The sequence below is a fragment of the Triturus cristatus genome, chromosome 2_2, assembly GCF_964204655.1.
Source record: "Triturus cristatus chromosome 2_2, aTriCri1.1, whole genome shotgun sequence".
In the NCBI taxonomy this organism is placed as follows: Eukaryota; Metazoa; Chordata; class Amphibia; order Caudata; family Salamandridae; genus Triturus; species Triturus cristatus.
The window spans coordinates 623,715,843-623,732,980 of record NC_140582.1 but is presented as its reverse complement, the minus strand read 5'-3'; the positions used below and the strand labels follow the sequence as shown (position 1 = coordinate 623,732,980).

The following is a 17,138-nucleotide window of genomic DNA, read 5'->3' as shown; positions in this document are numbered from 1 at the left end:
CCACAGGCGGTTTATGAGCAAATAATAGTGTTGCCATTTATTCGGGGGACAGTATTCAATATAACCCCCTGTGGCATAGTGGAGGCAGGTACGAATGCCCTCCGCCTCTACATGGCAAATATAATATACTACCCTAAGTGCAGAAATCTTTGATTAGAACCACGATAGGTTGGTGTGTGCCATTTGATGATGAAACAGGAACCTCCAATTCTGTTTCGGTTCTGTTTTTATTCCCTAAACAGCCCTTCTGCAACCCCAAAATTACAATTCCAGTGAGGTGATTGAAACCTTTGAAACCCTTGCCCTGATGAATTTGCCAGAACAAAGTTAAGTGGCAATGAAACATGTTGGCCTTCTTTGAAACGGGTAACAACATTATGTGTTTTTACTTTTGAGTGGGCTCACTGTCTTGAATAAAGAGGGTGATTGTGACGTGAGTCTACAACTCAATTTTAAAGATTGCTTTGAACAGTCGTTCCTTGCAATTCACGGGTTTTGTCTTTTCTCTTTCTGCTGGGAACAGGAATACAGCTTTCTCTTGCGACCTGTTCCCTCTTTTCTCTTCACTGGACTCTAATCTCTTTCTCCCATGAGTGGGCACCCGATGATGAGAAAACGTGGGCATACTAGCGAGAACCGGCTGGTAGCCGCCCTGGTGGTGCGTACGTGAGGGGCCCACTCATGTTTCACCTTCTTTTTTGCTCAAATACTTTTGATTTGTCTTTGTGAAGGTGATGGGTAGTGAAGGGCTGTTTGTTGTTTGAAGTTTGATAAATTGAGGGCGGCTGGACCTAAATAATTTCTGGATCAGAATACCAGTAGTAGAAGAAAAATTGTTTTCTCTCTAAACAGTTTTTTGGTCCTTCGCTAAATGAGAAATCTTATCATTTAGAAATATGAAAACACCCTATTAAAAAACCTTCTTTTACCGACTTAAAGATTTCACCTCCACCTACATCAGGATACAGCACCCAACACTAGAATATTTACATCACAGGATAAAAACATTCTTCAGCCTGTTGTTCATGTACAATTTGTGGGGTAGGTTTGAGTGTGTGTAGGATGTTGGGCGATGCTGGCTATTCTCAAATAGTTAAAGGGCTGGAGAGTTTTGCCTCCTGTGTTCAAAACAATCAAGTTTTTAGGCGCACGTTAACATAACACGTTTGGTCAAAAGTAGGCTTGGTAGTAAATTTGATTATGCTGTAGTAATCAGAGTAATTTCGGTAATTCCACACTACTCTTTGGTGTAAAATTACAGATAATTATGCATTTAGCGAGGGCAAGCGGCTGCTTGCTATCTGTGGTATGTTTTATATTAGGTACTTCTTAGCGTAGAATGCATCCTCATGCCCATTTTGGACGGTAAACAGCCTTTAGTGCGCGGCTGCTACTGCGCATGCCATTACTTCGCAAGCGTTACTACGCTTGCGATGTTACAACGCGTACCATTAGTACGCAAGTTGTAACATCGCAAGCGTTGTTACTACGCATGCGTTGTAATGTTATGCTTGAAAAGAAATCGATCCATGTCGTTGTAAGGAAACTGAGGCTGTTTCCTCACAACGACGTGCACCGCCCCACGGAGACGACGTGGGGAAGGTCCCAGGAGGAGAGAGGAACCACGAGGAGCGTGAGGTAAGGGGGATGTAGTGTGTTTTTGTAGAGTAGGGGGTCGTGCTGGGGGTACGGTTTAAGGGTTGAGGGTAGTGTTAAGGGATATGTGTAGTGTTTAAGGTTTGAGTGTAGGGTTTAGGGTAGTGTTGTGGTGTATGTGTAGAGTAGGGGGTCGTGCTGGGGTAGTGTTTTAGGGTTTAGGGTAGTGTTGTGGTGTATGTATAGTTTAGGTGAGTGTTTTAGGGTTAAGGGTAGTGTAGGTGGGTCGTATGGTATGGTTTAGGGTAGTGTTTTGGTGTGTATGTAGTGTAGGGGGTCGTGCTGGGAGTGGCGTATTAGGGTTCAGGGTAGTGTTGTGTTTTTGTAGTGTAGGAAGTTGTGCTGGGGTAGTGATTTAGGGTTTAGGGAAGAGTAGTGGTGTGTAGTGTTAAAGGTTTCTGTGTAGTGTCGTCATGTATGTGTAGTGTAGGGGCATGAACACATAGTGGTGGAATGCGAAGTAATATTCATGCTTTAACGAAGTTAAGGTAAGCGTAGTAATATAATGCGTACTAATGCCGTTTGCGATGTAAAAAAATCGCACTAAATGCATGCGTAGTAATGGCATGCTAAGTATCGTCATACATTCATTTTGGACACATTGGGGCATTTTTGCACTAAGAAATAGCCCTAAATGCAGAAACACCCGTCTCGCATAATTCTGCATAGTCTTGCTGAATCCCTAGTTTATTCCAGTAAATATGGAATTACGCGGGTTACGCCCATCACTAGTCAAAAAGATAAGGGAGATTATAAAGCTAATTTTAGTTAAGATTGGACTAGAATTCATGACATGTTATTGGGCAACTGAGTACAGCACGTTCTGCCACTGGTATGACTTCACAGCATTTGTTAGCCCAGGGATGACTTTCCAACTGGTTCCAAGGTTACCATAAAACGTATTTCTTATCAACTCTCTCCAGTAGTCTGCATCAGTGTCTTCGACAGGTCTAACAGTCCCCAATACATTATTTGAAGTATCGCATACATGGCAAGTTATAGCTTTTCCTCAATTTTGTGAGGTTCTTTGTGTCAGAGTATTCTCCCCACATTTTGTAATGTAGATGTAGTCAAAGAACGTTATCATGAATTGCTGCAACAGTTTGTTGATACAGGATTTGTGTAGGACAGAAGGTGCTGTCACAAACCATGTTCTTGCCTGAGCATGCAAAACAGGTCAGTGCAAACAACTCCTGTTAATTATTCTCTTTGGACTAACACCGAAGCCCTACCAGCAAAAAGGGGTGTGTCTCGCACTCGTTTTGAGAGTAGAAGCAATTCTTGTTAATTATCTCTCAGTCATTTTACTCTCTTGCTAAGCATCCTATGTTCACAATTTTTCATTAGGTCTCGCCTACAACAAGGGGCTTACAGCTTACCCATTGCTTAACATGCTTTATTGTCACTTTTATTTGCTGCCTTCTAACTAGCTAGTGTGTTTTGGCTTCACTCCCTTTTCTTTCAGATGGTGCATGGACCAAGTACTGATTGCTTCGGCTTGATTGCTGTACTTCTGCTGATCACACTGCGATTGAGGCACAACTTTTATTTTATTTCCTGTCACCCTTGTTGAACCTCTTGCCATTTGTTGCTATGTTTTACTATGCCACACACACTTCAAAGAAGCCCTTTTCTTCTTTGAAATCTATGTTTATTGTGACACCCAATGTTATCTGCTTTTATTATCTGCTTCCAAATGTAGCCAAAAGGGCACCACCAGAAGTGGAGCCTGCGGCTTAATTTGACTCAACACGGGAAACCTCACCCGGCCCGGACACAGAAAGGATTGACAGATTGATAGCTCTTTCTCGATTCTGTGGGTGGTGGTGCATGGCTGTTCTTAGTTGGTGGAGCGATTTGTCTGGTTAATTCCGATAACGAACGAGACTCCTCCATGCTAACTAGTTATGCAACCCCCAGCCTATTCCTATTTCTTGACATTAGTATATCACACACATGGTCCTGACGAAGCGCATGGGGATCCACTAGGGACCCAACCATGGCGCGAAACATGTTGACCAGCACACACGTTCACAATCACACACGGGCACTAGGAGCAGCGGAGTAATATCCCGACCTCTATGCTATTTGTTAATAGAGGTACCCCCACGCCCCTGCATAATTCTTTTACCCTAACATCCCGGACCCACGAATAAAATTATCCCCACGGTACCGCTGGGTAATTTTAAAGCACCATCACACACCCTTTTAGGCCCACACACCCGCATGCACAAATGCGGCGTCTCCTGAAAAGATCTCCGACAAAGAGCCCTCTTGCGGGGCCCATGGGGGACAGCAGCGCCACCCCACGAGGGGCAACGCCTGATGATGAAGCATGACACTCGTAAGGGTGTGTGAGGGCACTAAAATTCAAAGGAGAAATTCCCCCATCTGCATCCACAAGGGAAACCATTCACAGAGACCTTTTCTTTTCCTTCTCTTCTACTTTCCTCTACCTTTGTGACCAAATCGGTCACTTACCTCAACTTTTAGGAACAGTCACCACACAGTGATAAAAATGGTAGTTCTTGGGAGTAACGGTACTGGTGATAGGACTTTTTCCAAAATGTCATATTTTTTTTTCCATGCATTGGTAGATTAACCGATTTGCTTATAATCACATGAGTGTTGTGCTGAGACCTAACAAGCATTGGTAAAGCCAATATGTATTGTCTTTGAGACTACTATCTCTGTTATTTCCTTTTGCTCATGCTGCACAACATGGGCATTGCAGACTTTGCCAATGATTTGTAACTATGCTGTATAGCAGAGTGGCTGTTGTGCAACATGGCTCAAAATAATAATAAAAAAGGACTAAGATGCCTCCAGTGCTAATACACTTAAAAAAAGAAAATTGCATTAGCCCTGGCTGTCATAGAGCTTTTTGATATTAGTTTTAGCCACACTGCAAAACATCTGTGCTGCTGTACAGCATGGCTACAAATCATTGTCTCACTGGCGAGACCTATTGGTTTTGCCAAATCTTGTTCTTATTATTTTTACGTGAGCCACGTATCGGTCGGCTGATTTAATTTTTCTGCATTTTTTGATCCACAGTCCAGGAAGCATGTGCCGCATGCCACATGAAGGCGAGGCTGCTGTCCTTAGATTAAACAATATTTCTCTTGGCTGACCTGTCTTATGTGTGTTGGCCGGTCTGCCAAAGCTACACCCTTAAAGTCAAACACACGTTCAGAAGCTAAGTATGGGATTGAATGCACGTTTTATTTTTGTGCAACGTTTTGAGGCCACACCTTAATGAATTCTTTTGTTGTCTGAGAAACATTCATATGCTTTTTAGGATAAAAAAAATAAATGTCCCTTTTTATTTTTTGTTAAAACTGGCACTCATCTTAAATGGGCTTGAGAACCAGGTAGCTTGCTTTACTGGGGACTGATTATGCCTCTACATGAATCTCATGGATTCAGCTTTAGCTATTCGACTCAAATTGTTTGAAGGTGTTATTAAACACACCACAAGACCTTTAGATTTCAATAGCTTCTGTCTCAGCCTCTGTGATGTTCATACGCTGCATGTTGTACTAGCTGAAAAAGTGGGGACGACTTGGCAATATCGTCAGGGAAAACAAGTGAATGTCAAATGTATTTGATTCTGAATGCTGTAAACGCATTTTTTTTTATATCCACTGAAATTTCTTTATACAAGTTCCTTGTCTTAGCAGGGCGAGAGGTCAGAATAGGTATCTCCCCGCTGCAAGCAAGGTTCTGCACATGGCTAAATATCTCTCTATTTATGGGTGCATTTATTATAGCGCCTGCAACACCATCAACAGATTTTATTACTTCATCCAGATATGGTCCATGACACACTTGCCTCATGCAAGAGTAGAAAAATTGAGTTTCTAACACTTTCTGAAAATGTCCATGAGTCTCCATGGGGCATATCATCAAGACCCGGAGATAAAATTATCGCCGCTTTAGCGTCCATTTTCAGACGGAAAGCGGCGATAACTTTATCGCCTAATCAGCATGGTCACGCTATCGCGTGAATACTTGCATTATCGCCCTTTCCCCCAACGCCCATCTTTGCATCTCTAATGAGATGCAAAGTGGGCGTTCCTGCCCTGACATAACTGGAGAAATGTCGCTAAGCGACATTTCTCCACCTATCAATGGGCACGCTAACCTGCAGAACGACAAGCAAAAGTAGCGATGACCTCTATTATCGCTACTTTCCTTACGCCTGCTTCAAAACTGACTTAGCCATGATATCCAATGTAAGGTGGATATCATGGCTAAGTATGTCTTACCCTATCAGCAAGCTTTCGCCAAACCTTGTGCGATTATCGCTGTATTTCCAGCGATAATCGCACAATTGGCAGCTTGCGCTCTGAATTTTATCGCTTTGGAGATAAGCGTTACTGATAGCACGCTATCGCCGCGATAGAATTGAGAGTTGGCCGGCGATAATTATCCTCGCGCTAAGAGCGCTGAGCGATAATTATCGTATGGCCTTGATGATATGCCCCCAAAGTCCTACATCTCAAGGAAGAGCATTCCATAAGGAGAGAGTCAACCCTGAGATTGACCCGTCTCCTTTCTGTGAGCTACAGAAGCAGGGGATGGTCATGAGCCTTTGAGTTGTGGAATGTAACTTTCAACACGTGGCTACTAATTTTAATATGGAACCATGGCCATAGAGGAGCAGAAGAGTCATACACGGCACCTTAAACTCAACCCCAACCGGAAGCGGGAACCAGTGCAACATTCAAAGTAGAAACGTATCGCTAGCTCTACAGCTGGCTGTCTACAGACGAGCAGCTGCATTCACTACTGGTTTCAATCTTCTCATTAGATAAGCAGTGTTGCCAAGAAATGGAGTATTGATATGGTTCAGGAAAAATAGAATAGAAGAATGGTAAACCCATTTTCAGTGTTTGTGACTGAAAAATTCACGCAGATGCCATCACCTGCATCTACAAGTCCAATGTAGGGACAGAGCCTAGTGCTTGAAATATTCACCAGTGCCATAGAAGCACTGGTGTATTGCATTTTGCTGCAAAAAATTCTCAAATGCTGTGAAGGATCTTAAGCAATTAATGATACAATACTGATACTCTTACAAACTAAAGCTACACCCTACCTCCCCAATGAACATAAGCTTGAGCCATGTGTGCTAAGGGATAATTCTGGAGAATAGTTTACACTAAGTATGACTCAAAGAAATAACCAGCCTTTTTTAAGTAAAAATGAATAAGAGTGAACATGAGTGTATTGTGTGCCCACTGAAAGAAACTTCCCAAGCACATGCGGGAGGTTACGGGTGTGTGTATGTGGTGGCGATGGGAGTGTCCACATTGTTGTCTTGGTGTTGCAGTACACTTCACTAGCATATGTGGGAGGTTTCGAATGTGTGTGAGGGGGTGATGGGAGTGTCCACATTGTTGTCTTGGTGATGCAGTACACTTCACTAGCATATGTGGGAGGTTTCGGATGTGTGTGAGGGGGTGATGGGAGTGTTCCAATTGTTGTCTTGGAGATGCAGTACACTTCACTACCACACGTGGGAGGTTTCTGATGTGTGTGAGGGGGTGATGGGAGTGTCCACATTGTTGTCTTGGTGATGCAGTACACTTCACTAGCATATGTGGGAGGTTTCGGATGTGTGTGAGGGGGTAATGGGAGTGTTCCAATTGTTGTCTTGGAGATGCAGTACACTTCACTACCACACGTGGGAGGTTTCAGATGTGTGTGTGGGGGTGATGGGAGTGTCCACATTGTTGTCTTGGTGATGTAGTACACTTCACTAGCATACGTGGGAGGTTTCGGATGTGTGTGAGGGGGTGATGGGAGTGTCCACATTGTTGTCTGGGAGATGCAGTACATTGCTTTACATTGTGCAAAAGTGATGATTTCAATTCCAGCAAGAGCTAGACAAGCAGCAAAATGCATTCTCCCACGCAATCCACAATTTCAAACAATCCTTTTATCATATCGAGCAGAATGAGGGAAACATCAAACCTTTGTAAACACAGGCGCGGAGAAGGCGCTGCTGCCATTCGATCCCTCGAGCCGGTACAGGTATGAAGTTGGACTTTGAACCTGAAAAGCAAAGTCACAGCCAGATAAAGTGTATCTACGAAACAGGTAAACATTCCAACATTTCTCAAGGTGTCAACCTCTATGCCAAGTATTCCGAAGACTTGCCTTTGCAATCTTGTTCTTTGAACAGATTTCAGAGTTATTTCCAAATGTCTACACTCAATAGAAGGGAACCAGTTCTCATTTGGCTAGTTTCAAGGCCATCTCACCTTCATGATGTTCTCATGATATGAATTGATTGCCTTAGGGCCAGTTGATTTAAATACGCTAACGCACATATGAAACCTGGAGTATATTCACAAATATTAGTCAGACATCGACACCCTTAAATGTTCTCCGATGCACAGGTGAAGATTCATGACTTTAGGGTATTCTTAAAAACTACCAGTAGTCATTTGGAAATCTTCACCCGCAGCAACTTTCCAGCAGCACCGCTGGAAAAGGCATGTGGCCTTTTTCACCAGGAGCCTTTCTCCAAAGCAGAACTGTATGCACAGTGCAGCTCCATATTTTAATAAGGCATCATGCAATTGCACACTTGTTTCCAGTAGGATTTATTTTTAGCTGGTAGAGTGATCCCTTCTCATAGACCATAACATTGTCTGAGGATGTTCCGTTCCCCTTAGCATCCTGGAAAGGGTTTTACGCCAGGCCTTGGCAGGAGTACAAGTTCACCATTTCCAGGTAGGTGCGGGATGGAGAGCAGTTTGTAGAAGCCCATATACCGGCGTGTTTGCGGCATTCACAAACTAACAAGTTTGACTCCCCATTGCTTTCATGGAATTTACTGCTTCTGAATATTACACTGTGGTAATGTTCTGGAGAAATAAATACATTTACAACTGCCAGATCTCCTTTTATGAATACCTAGCAGCTGTAATATTCGATTGCAAAACTACTTTTAGGACTGAAAATTGTTTTGTGCATGAGGCTCGATGGACACTCCAATTCACTGTCCTGTGGGGAAAAACCACTAAGGTGCCCGAAGAGACTAACACTGGGTGGCACCAATCCATCAGAACATGGAAAAAAGACTTGACCAAAAAAGCATAGGCCAGGTGCCACCAGTCCTAAGTGTAAACACGAAGATGACTGATTGAGAGTGGGTCTTTCACAATTTAGCTGTTGTATTTTTGGTGAGCAAATGCAACCACTAAGCTAAAATGTAAAGTGTGCAACCACGTGCTCTATGCTTTTTTGGAGCATAACAACTGCACGGACTGATAACTATGACAAAATTATGTAAAATTCTTGTTAGACTATCGCATTCCAGAAAATTACTGACCAGGGAGATTATTGAAATTAAACAATTTGATCCTAACATTAAGTTGATTTTCCTCACAGACTTTTGAAAAATGAGTTACTGATCAAACATGTCACGTGCAAAGGCTGGCAGGTGAACTATCCTGCAACCTGATGCGTGCGGACGTTATATATATATATAGTATTTATTTTACTTGTAAAGCACAACAAATGATGACATAAACTAGACTACGAGGTGCTAAACACAACACCCACAGCAAAAAGAGGGAAGATCGTAAAGTACAATAACAACAATATATTAAAACCATAGCAACGGTATGCAAATTTACTGACAATAACAAGCAAAGATGTGAACCATAAATGAAGGAAAGTAATAAGTACATCTTCAGTTAATATTTTAGAGAGTTGCATTAAGTTAATGAACAGACACACAGTGGGAGTTGATTCCACAGTGACGTGCCAGCTGCGGCGATGATGGGTACTGCCCAATTGAGGGCCACACCACTTAGAAACAGTCCCTCAAGGGCCTGTTGCAGAGAGAAGGGTCCTCTCTAACTGATTAACCTGACAATACTTTGCTGAACTGCTTGGAATATAATCCTGACTAGCATTCCTAGCCAGGTAACTTAATAGATCTTTACCCTGCGGCCAGCCAAGCACAAGCTGGCAATTTGATCATATTTTGCAAGACAAAACGCTATGCAGATGATCGTCTTCTGAACAGCGTGTAATTTTATAATCAAAATCTGGGTGAAGTTCAAATTCAAATAAATCACCCAACAATGTAAACGCCTAGAACAGGATATCCGCCAGAACAACAGGAAATGCTTAGGGATAGTTAATAAAGTGCTGATCTTAGATAGATTCTACGAGATGATGAAGTGCAGTCTTGGCCACTGCTGCTACTTGTGGCTTAAGTGTTAGAGTCAAAAATATCCCCTCAATGTCATACTCTATGTGCTGCTTCCAAAGGAGGACCAAATGCACCAGCCTAAGAAATCCCCAAAAGAATGGTGTTGAGGTACTCAGAAGCAGAATGTCAATACTTCTAGCACTGAGACAGAGATGCTTTGCGGCATCTACTGTTTTATTGCCAGTAAATATTCTGTACCTAAACAGGATCTGAAGAGCACATTCATAGGCCCATAAACATTTGAATATCATCAGCATACATTTGAAACCCTAAGCTGTAGGCAGTGATGATCCGTGTCAGAGGGAGCATTTAAATATTCAATAAAAGGCATGAGAAAGCTGAGTCATGAGGGACACCACAGGTTAAATAATGTACTGCAGAACTAAATTGCCCCAAATGGATTTTATGGTGTTATTCAAAGTTGCAAAATGTATGTATTCTTGGTGCATTAGTGGGCAGAGTCACTTCACCAGAAGATGTGACTTCATGACTGAAAATGTGAGAGATGCACGCAGAAAGATTAGTCAGTCAGCTTGTGCTGTACAAACATCCATAATTCACTCACCTGGCGGGGATACAGCAAATTGATGTTTTATGCTTCTGAATAAATGCAGATATATATATATTTTTTTTAATGGATTGATTTTCTCATATGTAATACATGGGACTAAATCAAAGGTAACCTCTATTTGGCCAATCAGTTACTTCATAATTAGAACACATTTTCTCTATCTCTCTAAAGCTTCAGCCAAAACTCTGCATCCCTGTCTTGTACAGAATTTAATGAATTTACTTGTAATCTTGGAATTCAGTTTGCATTCATTTGATGCATTTAGCAATACTTTCTTCAGCAGTTCCAATCTTTCCGCGCAAACGATAAATATATGGTATACTAAGTATCAATCTGCAGCAATGATAAGCCAGATATGCATAATACATTTACTCAAAATGTTTCATGGACACAGAGAACAAGAGGTGGAGAGTTTCTTTCTTGAAAGAATATGACGAATAGAACATATTTAAGCAGTAGAAGGGGTGTAATTGAAGTGAGAATTGAAAATAATTGCCCTATTTTCCAGTATGGCGGTAATACCTGGAGGTAACACCACTTATGGAAATAATGATTAATATTTCAATGCAGGTATGATACCAGCACATCATGGTCAGAATATCGTATTACATAAGTATTGTGTCCTAAATACGTTTCACAAAAAATGACCCCATTTGAGATCAAACGAAAAAATCTAACTCCAATTCGCCAATAGTTTTGAAAACGATATTTCGAACATGATATTTAGGTCAGACAACATTGCTGTACTTGTGATGATAAACAACCAAAGTGTGGCATCTTCCCATTCTGAATTCTACACGTCAGGATGTGGGAATAACAAGGTTATAATGCATATTTTCCCCATTCTGAGTGGAAAACTGAAATTTTGTGGATTTTTCGTGTACAGATTTCGCCTGGTTTTCCATGGCAAAATTAGTGCAGGTAAATAAATGTCAAGTCAACACAAAATTAGCTTACTACCTTCAATGTCGATTTGGGCAGAGAACCCATTTGTGTATGAATCGGTATTACACTAAGAGCGTACAGTGTACAAGGGAAGGGCGTGGATGTTTATGTGGGATTTTGTTTACTAAAGGTGGCATCAAGTATGCATTTTATGAAGAGTAGACACTCATCTGCTATATTGAGACTCACTGCATTTGCTTTACTCTAAGTAACACTTGGACTGACAAGCAGTGAATGCAATGAAGCTAAGGTCTGGGAGAAAAACAGGAAAGTATTCAAATAATGTAATTATTAATAGAAATTGAATTAATAATACATTTAAAAAATAGGACAGGGAGCGGATTTGTGATAAAAGGAGGAACTATCACCTATATAATAATCGATCTACTGTGTCCACCGTTAACCATGGGGGTGTAGGCTATGCAAAGGAAAACTCAAGAAAAGAAACGCAAGCAAAAGGGCTAGTGGGGAAGGAAAATATTATGGGGAGGGAAGGAACCTTTAAAACAACAGATAAAGTAACAGAAGAAAGATAAGTATGGGGAACAGGGAGGAGGGACGCAGGATAGAAGAGAGGTACCTGGGAGGAGTAGGAAGGGTGTGACAGGTCTGCCCAATCCAGGGATATCTAAAAAGAGGAGAAAGGTGAGGCGTGGAAGGATGGATAACTAGGTTGGGTAAAAAGGTACTCAAGCCGAAGAAAGGAAGGCGCAACCAGTAGAGAGAACCAGTAGATTCCTCAAAAGAACAACATGTACTGAAAAGGGGGATCTAAGGAGGCTACCACAAATGGTAATTTAGCAACAATTGTGGAAATTGATTAAAAAGAAGGGACCAGTCAAAATAGCTCGTGCCAGATCATTTTTAATCCAAATCACATGCTGCAATGTCATACTATCCTGTAGCAGTGGTCTGTTGAAGATGTTATTTAATATTGAGCTACATCTGGGTGTACGTAAGAGGTATCTGCCTTATTTCGAGGCTCTAAAGCATAATGTTTCAGAAAGATTATTCATTTAAATTAAGTTACTGCATCAGTAAGGCCAGGGCTGGTGGTTGGCATTGGTACCCTCGTTGATCATCTAGGATGTCGAGTCACAGTGAGTACCCAGCGCTGCCTTCCGCTGTACTCCAGCACCTCTGCAGGTACTGCTTATAGAAGCAAATCTGGGAGTGCAACTTACCCTAAGTCTATCACCCAACTCCTCATGGCCACACAGCTTTCTCGCCATTTTCCTTCCCTCGTGGGGCTCGAGGGGCTCGTCCTGCCATCATCAGCCAGAGCGCAGTCCAGTTTGCATTACTGACAGTGTCATTCAAATGAGTGATTTCTATAATGTTTACTCAATTGTGCATTGCTGACAGGGCTAATGTGTTTTTAAATGGTTACAAGTCAAAGTCATTAATAACAACATATATTTTGAAAAATGAACTGATAAGTATAACGGCTACTTTGCCAAGCGCGCTGTCTTTGGAAACTTCAAAGTCTGGATTTTGTCTCCATCTCAGTCCTTGTGACCAAACAGTCAAGTCTGCCCATTTTTATGTTTCGCCTACCAGAGAGTGCAAGTTGTCTGGTTGCAAAATACCTATTGTGGGGTTACTAAGAACTTACAGGGGCTTACAGCTAACCCACTGCCTGCCATTGGTTGAATTTATTGTCACTCGCATTTTCTTATTAGATGGCTTTACTTGTCACAGCTTGCCTATCTTGTATTTGTTACTACCCTGAAGCATAGCTTCCTTACCAACTCTTTGATTTACTGTCTTCAATCCACCCACTTTTCAATTTTATGGAACACTTTTTTTGTCTTTGTTTAGGCATGTGCATGTGTTGTCCAGCTACCTCCCTCATGGACTTCTCGTCCCCTCACTCTGAGCTGCTTGCTCGTGCCCGTGTGCTTCTGCCCTCTGCTGAGCTCTCCCTTAGGTGCTTCGCCCCTTGCCCCACTGTTTTTCTCTTCCTCAGGTGCTTCTTCCTTGCCCTCCATGTAACTCCCTTCCTTGGCTGCTGCTTTTCTCATCCTCCCCCACCTGCCTGATTGGAACATGTGACCATGGAGTAAAACACAGATCCCTGCAGGGCAGGCATTAATACACTGAGCACCAAACATGGCTTGTTGTGGTCTGGAGGGCCTAAGGTGGAGTGTAGAACTAGGAGCCATTTAGCTGTGGAACCAACCTCATCACCTCATCTTGAAGACATTACTACCTGCCGGTGTAAAAAGGAGGAGCAGTGATTGGAGGGTTCCACATTAGTTTACAAGGAAATGCCAGTCATGAGTAAACCTCTGTAGAAAGCACCAATGAAGTCAACTCAGGTATCAGGGAAATTGCTAAAAGTGAATGCTGTTGTGATAATATTGCAGATTTTTTGACTCCAAATACCAGACGTCATGCTACTATTACAACGGGCACTATTACCACGAAGACGGAAGCCTATTAACAAACGAATTGCAATTTTTCCTTAGATTTAATCACACACTATACAAAGAATATGGCCCCTAAAGTTGTGCCCCATGGATTGCACCTGTATCAGACACCGTAATAATCCTACACATTGGAAAGCAGAACCTGGGTTGACACGTACCTTCTGGACTGGCACCGAGAGGGGCTGAATCACGGTAGTGGTCATCCCAGACATCACAGAAGGGGATCCTATTGTCAGGGAGACGGAGGTCGATTTCTTTTGAGCCCTAGGAAAAAGGACTGTGTTAGTGAAATCTTACAGTAATGAAACATTAGAGCAGGGAGGTGGGAATTAACATGTTAAAAAAGTCCGGCTAGAGCTGGAGGTAAAAGAGTAATCGTACAGGGGCGTAATGTGGGCCCCTGCAGCCCCTCCAACCTTTCAGGGTCCTCTAGCCCTTTAGAAGGGCCCATTACGCCTAAGGCCAATGAATATCTGTGAGATAAGGGAGACTACGGGCCCTTCTTTACATTTTGCAGGAGGGGCCCCATCATTTTACATTACGCCTCCAGTATCGTGAATACCACGCCTACCAAAGTCCTCAGTGCATGCATTGTTGCTAACCCGTTTAGCGGCTATCCCTGAATAAATAGTCCTCTCATTTTCATTTCCTGTTTCAGTGTTTTTGTACACTTTATGTCTGCTTGAATTTCATACAGAGATACAAAGACTGCTGCAAATTTTCTAATTTTTCAACAATGTGCTGGAAAATGTGCAGATTTTTGGGAGGTGAAGAGACTACCCTTTTATGCAATAAAATACGCAAGGGATTTAGACTTGAGCCTACCAATGGTCTCTGTATCACATTTGTATTTGACGCAGCTGATCTGCGTCTCCCAGGAATGAAGAAACTGGTGTCTGCATTGAAGCCGGTGTGCATGTCTTGAGTGGGGAACTGGCGTGTGTGATTATTTTCACCGCACGTGGTGAGATATTTTGGAAAGAGATTGCATGAGGCAAAAAGTAAGTTAAAAAAGGCAGCTTACATTCAAAAGCTAGGTGGACGAACTGAGCATTTTCTAGACTTGGTTATAAAATGTGTTTCTGCTTATATCAAGTAATTTCACCAAAAATATGTAAAAGTAAAACAAGCGCTTGGCAGGGCCCCTAAAGTGTATACACATTTCTCTGTGATTTGGTCTATTTTCATTCCACTGGTACCACGGGGAAGTAAATAAAGCATACTGTGGGATTATGTGCAACCTAACAACAAAGCCAAAGTTCTATTTTCCTTCATAATTCAGAACGTTTGGAAGCAACCTCTGGGCTGCCTTTTCATGCTTGACTATCTTTGGGGGAAGGCTTCCGCATGACAAGAACGATGTAAACATGGGCACAAGATGTGGTGGAAAAAGTAAAAGGCCGTTTTAAGAACTGAATGATCAATGGTGGGGTAGCATCTGACACTCGAGAACAACATCTGCTCCCTTAAATCAGCAGAATCCAAATCTCTTGTAACTTGCTACAATAACCTTTTTTTTTTTTTTTGAAAATATCTTTATTGAGCATCAGACAACAATAGTGAACAGTTACATCTTGTATGCATGCGTCATCTGTGCATTTTTCTGAGAATAAGCCACGATCTGGTATCCCACTGACAAAGATCCGCCCCTCCATCGATGAGGCACACCCCATCCCACATTGTCAATGGTTATCAGCAAATGAGACACTCAACTAGTAACCCAAGTGGCATGTACCACACCTACAGAGAGCAGATCAGTATAATATGCAATGCAGCCCTACCCCAATAACCACCCCCCTCCCCCCACCCCCAAACGTTGCTACAATATCGTACTGACCAATATTGTCTGTTATGTATGGCAGAGGGACTGCGCGGTGGGTCAGTGAGTGAGTTAGTGAGTTTGAGAGGGAAGGAGGAAGGAAGGAAGGAAGACAAAGAGTGGATGATAATGGATTGATGGAGTGAGAGTGAGGGGAGGAGTGAGAGTGAGAGTGAGTGGGTGAGTGAGTGAGGGAGACAGAGAGTCAGTGAGGGGTGAGTGTGGAATGGGTAAGTGAGATACTGAGTTACTGAGCGGTGAGCCATGTAATATTTAAATCAATGTTTCAATTGAAGATGCATAGGGGTTTGGTAAACCCCACACACCATGGGCTAAATAAACCATTAAACATACGTGAAAGGCACTAAAAGTTCATAGTGAGGGGCCTCTCAGTACCTGTCACTGTGGAGACTGTTATTTTGTGTGATAAAACTCCATCTCGACTGTTTAAATTACACAGTGACAGTCGACATTGAGCAGCTATGGTTCAGGACAGCTGTCAATTGAAAATGTTTTCATTTGCATATAACTTTGCCTCCCATGGATGGATCTGACCAAAAGCCTAGTCACCTGAGGACTGGCATGCCACAATATGTGCACTTTCACACATGGGGAAAAAAGTTAAGGGGGAGTTGTACAGAAATATATTTTCCCATAAGAAATTTTGCTGGTGACTACAGCAAAATCCACTTAATAGATTTATATCAAACGTAGCATGAAAGTAGACATTTGCTCCAAAAATATGCTCTTTTGTGTTTGGTGTAAATCCATTTGGTATTTTTTTTAGATAAAAGCTTTTAAGTAAGGTGCTGGGTGGGAGTGACAGGGTCAATACTTTTATATATTTTTTTTGAGCATATTTTTTTATTGAAAATAAAAGTCACAATGTGAGATGTGATATTCCGATTCACAATGCGAAGACACTTGCACACATTGACAACTGTTCGACATTACAGAAACAGTCAATTGCATTATCAAAAACACACCATGTAGCGGCTGAATCAAGGTCCCCCCTATTACATCATTCCATGAGAAGCATCCACAATAGGGTCACATAGCTCCCCCTCCCCCGGTATGCATTCCACTTTCTTCATATTTTTGTCCACTTGGACAGACAGCTCCTTCCCGCGTAAACCAACCTCCCAGCCTGTATACACCAATCCATGTCTCTCTTCCAGTCTCTCAAACTTGGGCAATACTTTTATATATCTTGACCAATATAGTCTGAGGAGGTTCGAGGGCTCAAAAGGAAATTTAAAAAAATCAGGTAATCCTACTGGAGAAGGAAGCCTTTTTTCTGATCGTCCATTTCAGGTCCACAAAACCAAAGTTCACTTCATGGACCTGAAAGCTCTGATTGGCTGTAAGCAAGAGAAAATTTCCTTGTGGTAGCCTTTTCCCTACCCTGGGTACAATGCATGTATCTAAAAAAAAAGGCCACATAAGGGAGCGGGGTACACTCTTACCCACCTCCCC

General features: G+C 42.2%; 1 protein-coding gene across 2 annotated transcripts in view; it reads right to left on the bottom strand.

Moving 5' to 3' along the window:
* The window catches only part of PALLD (palladin, cytoskeletal associated protein), a 1,042,501-nt gene that overhangs the window by 463,186 nt on the left and 562,177 nt on the right, over window positions 1-17,138 (bottom strand). For both annotated transcript variants that reach the window (XM_085641796.1, XM_085641797.1), the window contains exons 5-6: window positions 14,002-14,107; window positions 7,639-7,719 (exon numbers count right to left, since the gene is read on the bottom strand). In XM_085641796.1, the coding sequence (XP_085497922.1) occupies window positions 7,639-7,719; window positions 14,002-14,107 (187 nt within the window). The remainder of the gene's footprint in view (window positions 1-7,638; window positions 7,720-14,001; window positions 14,108-17,138) is intronic.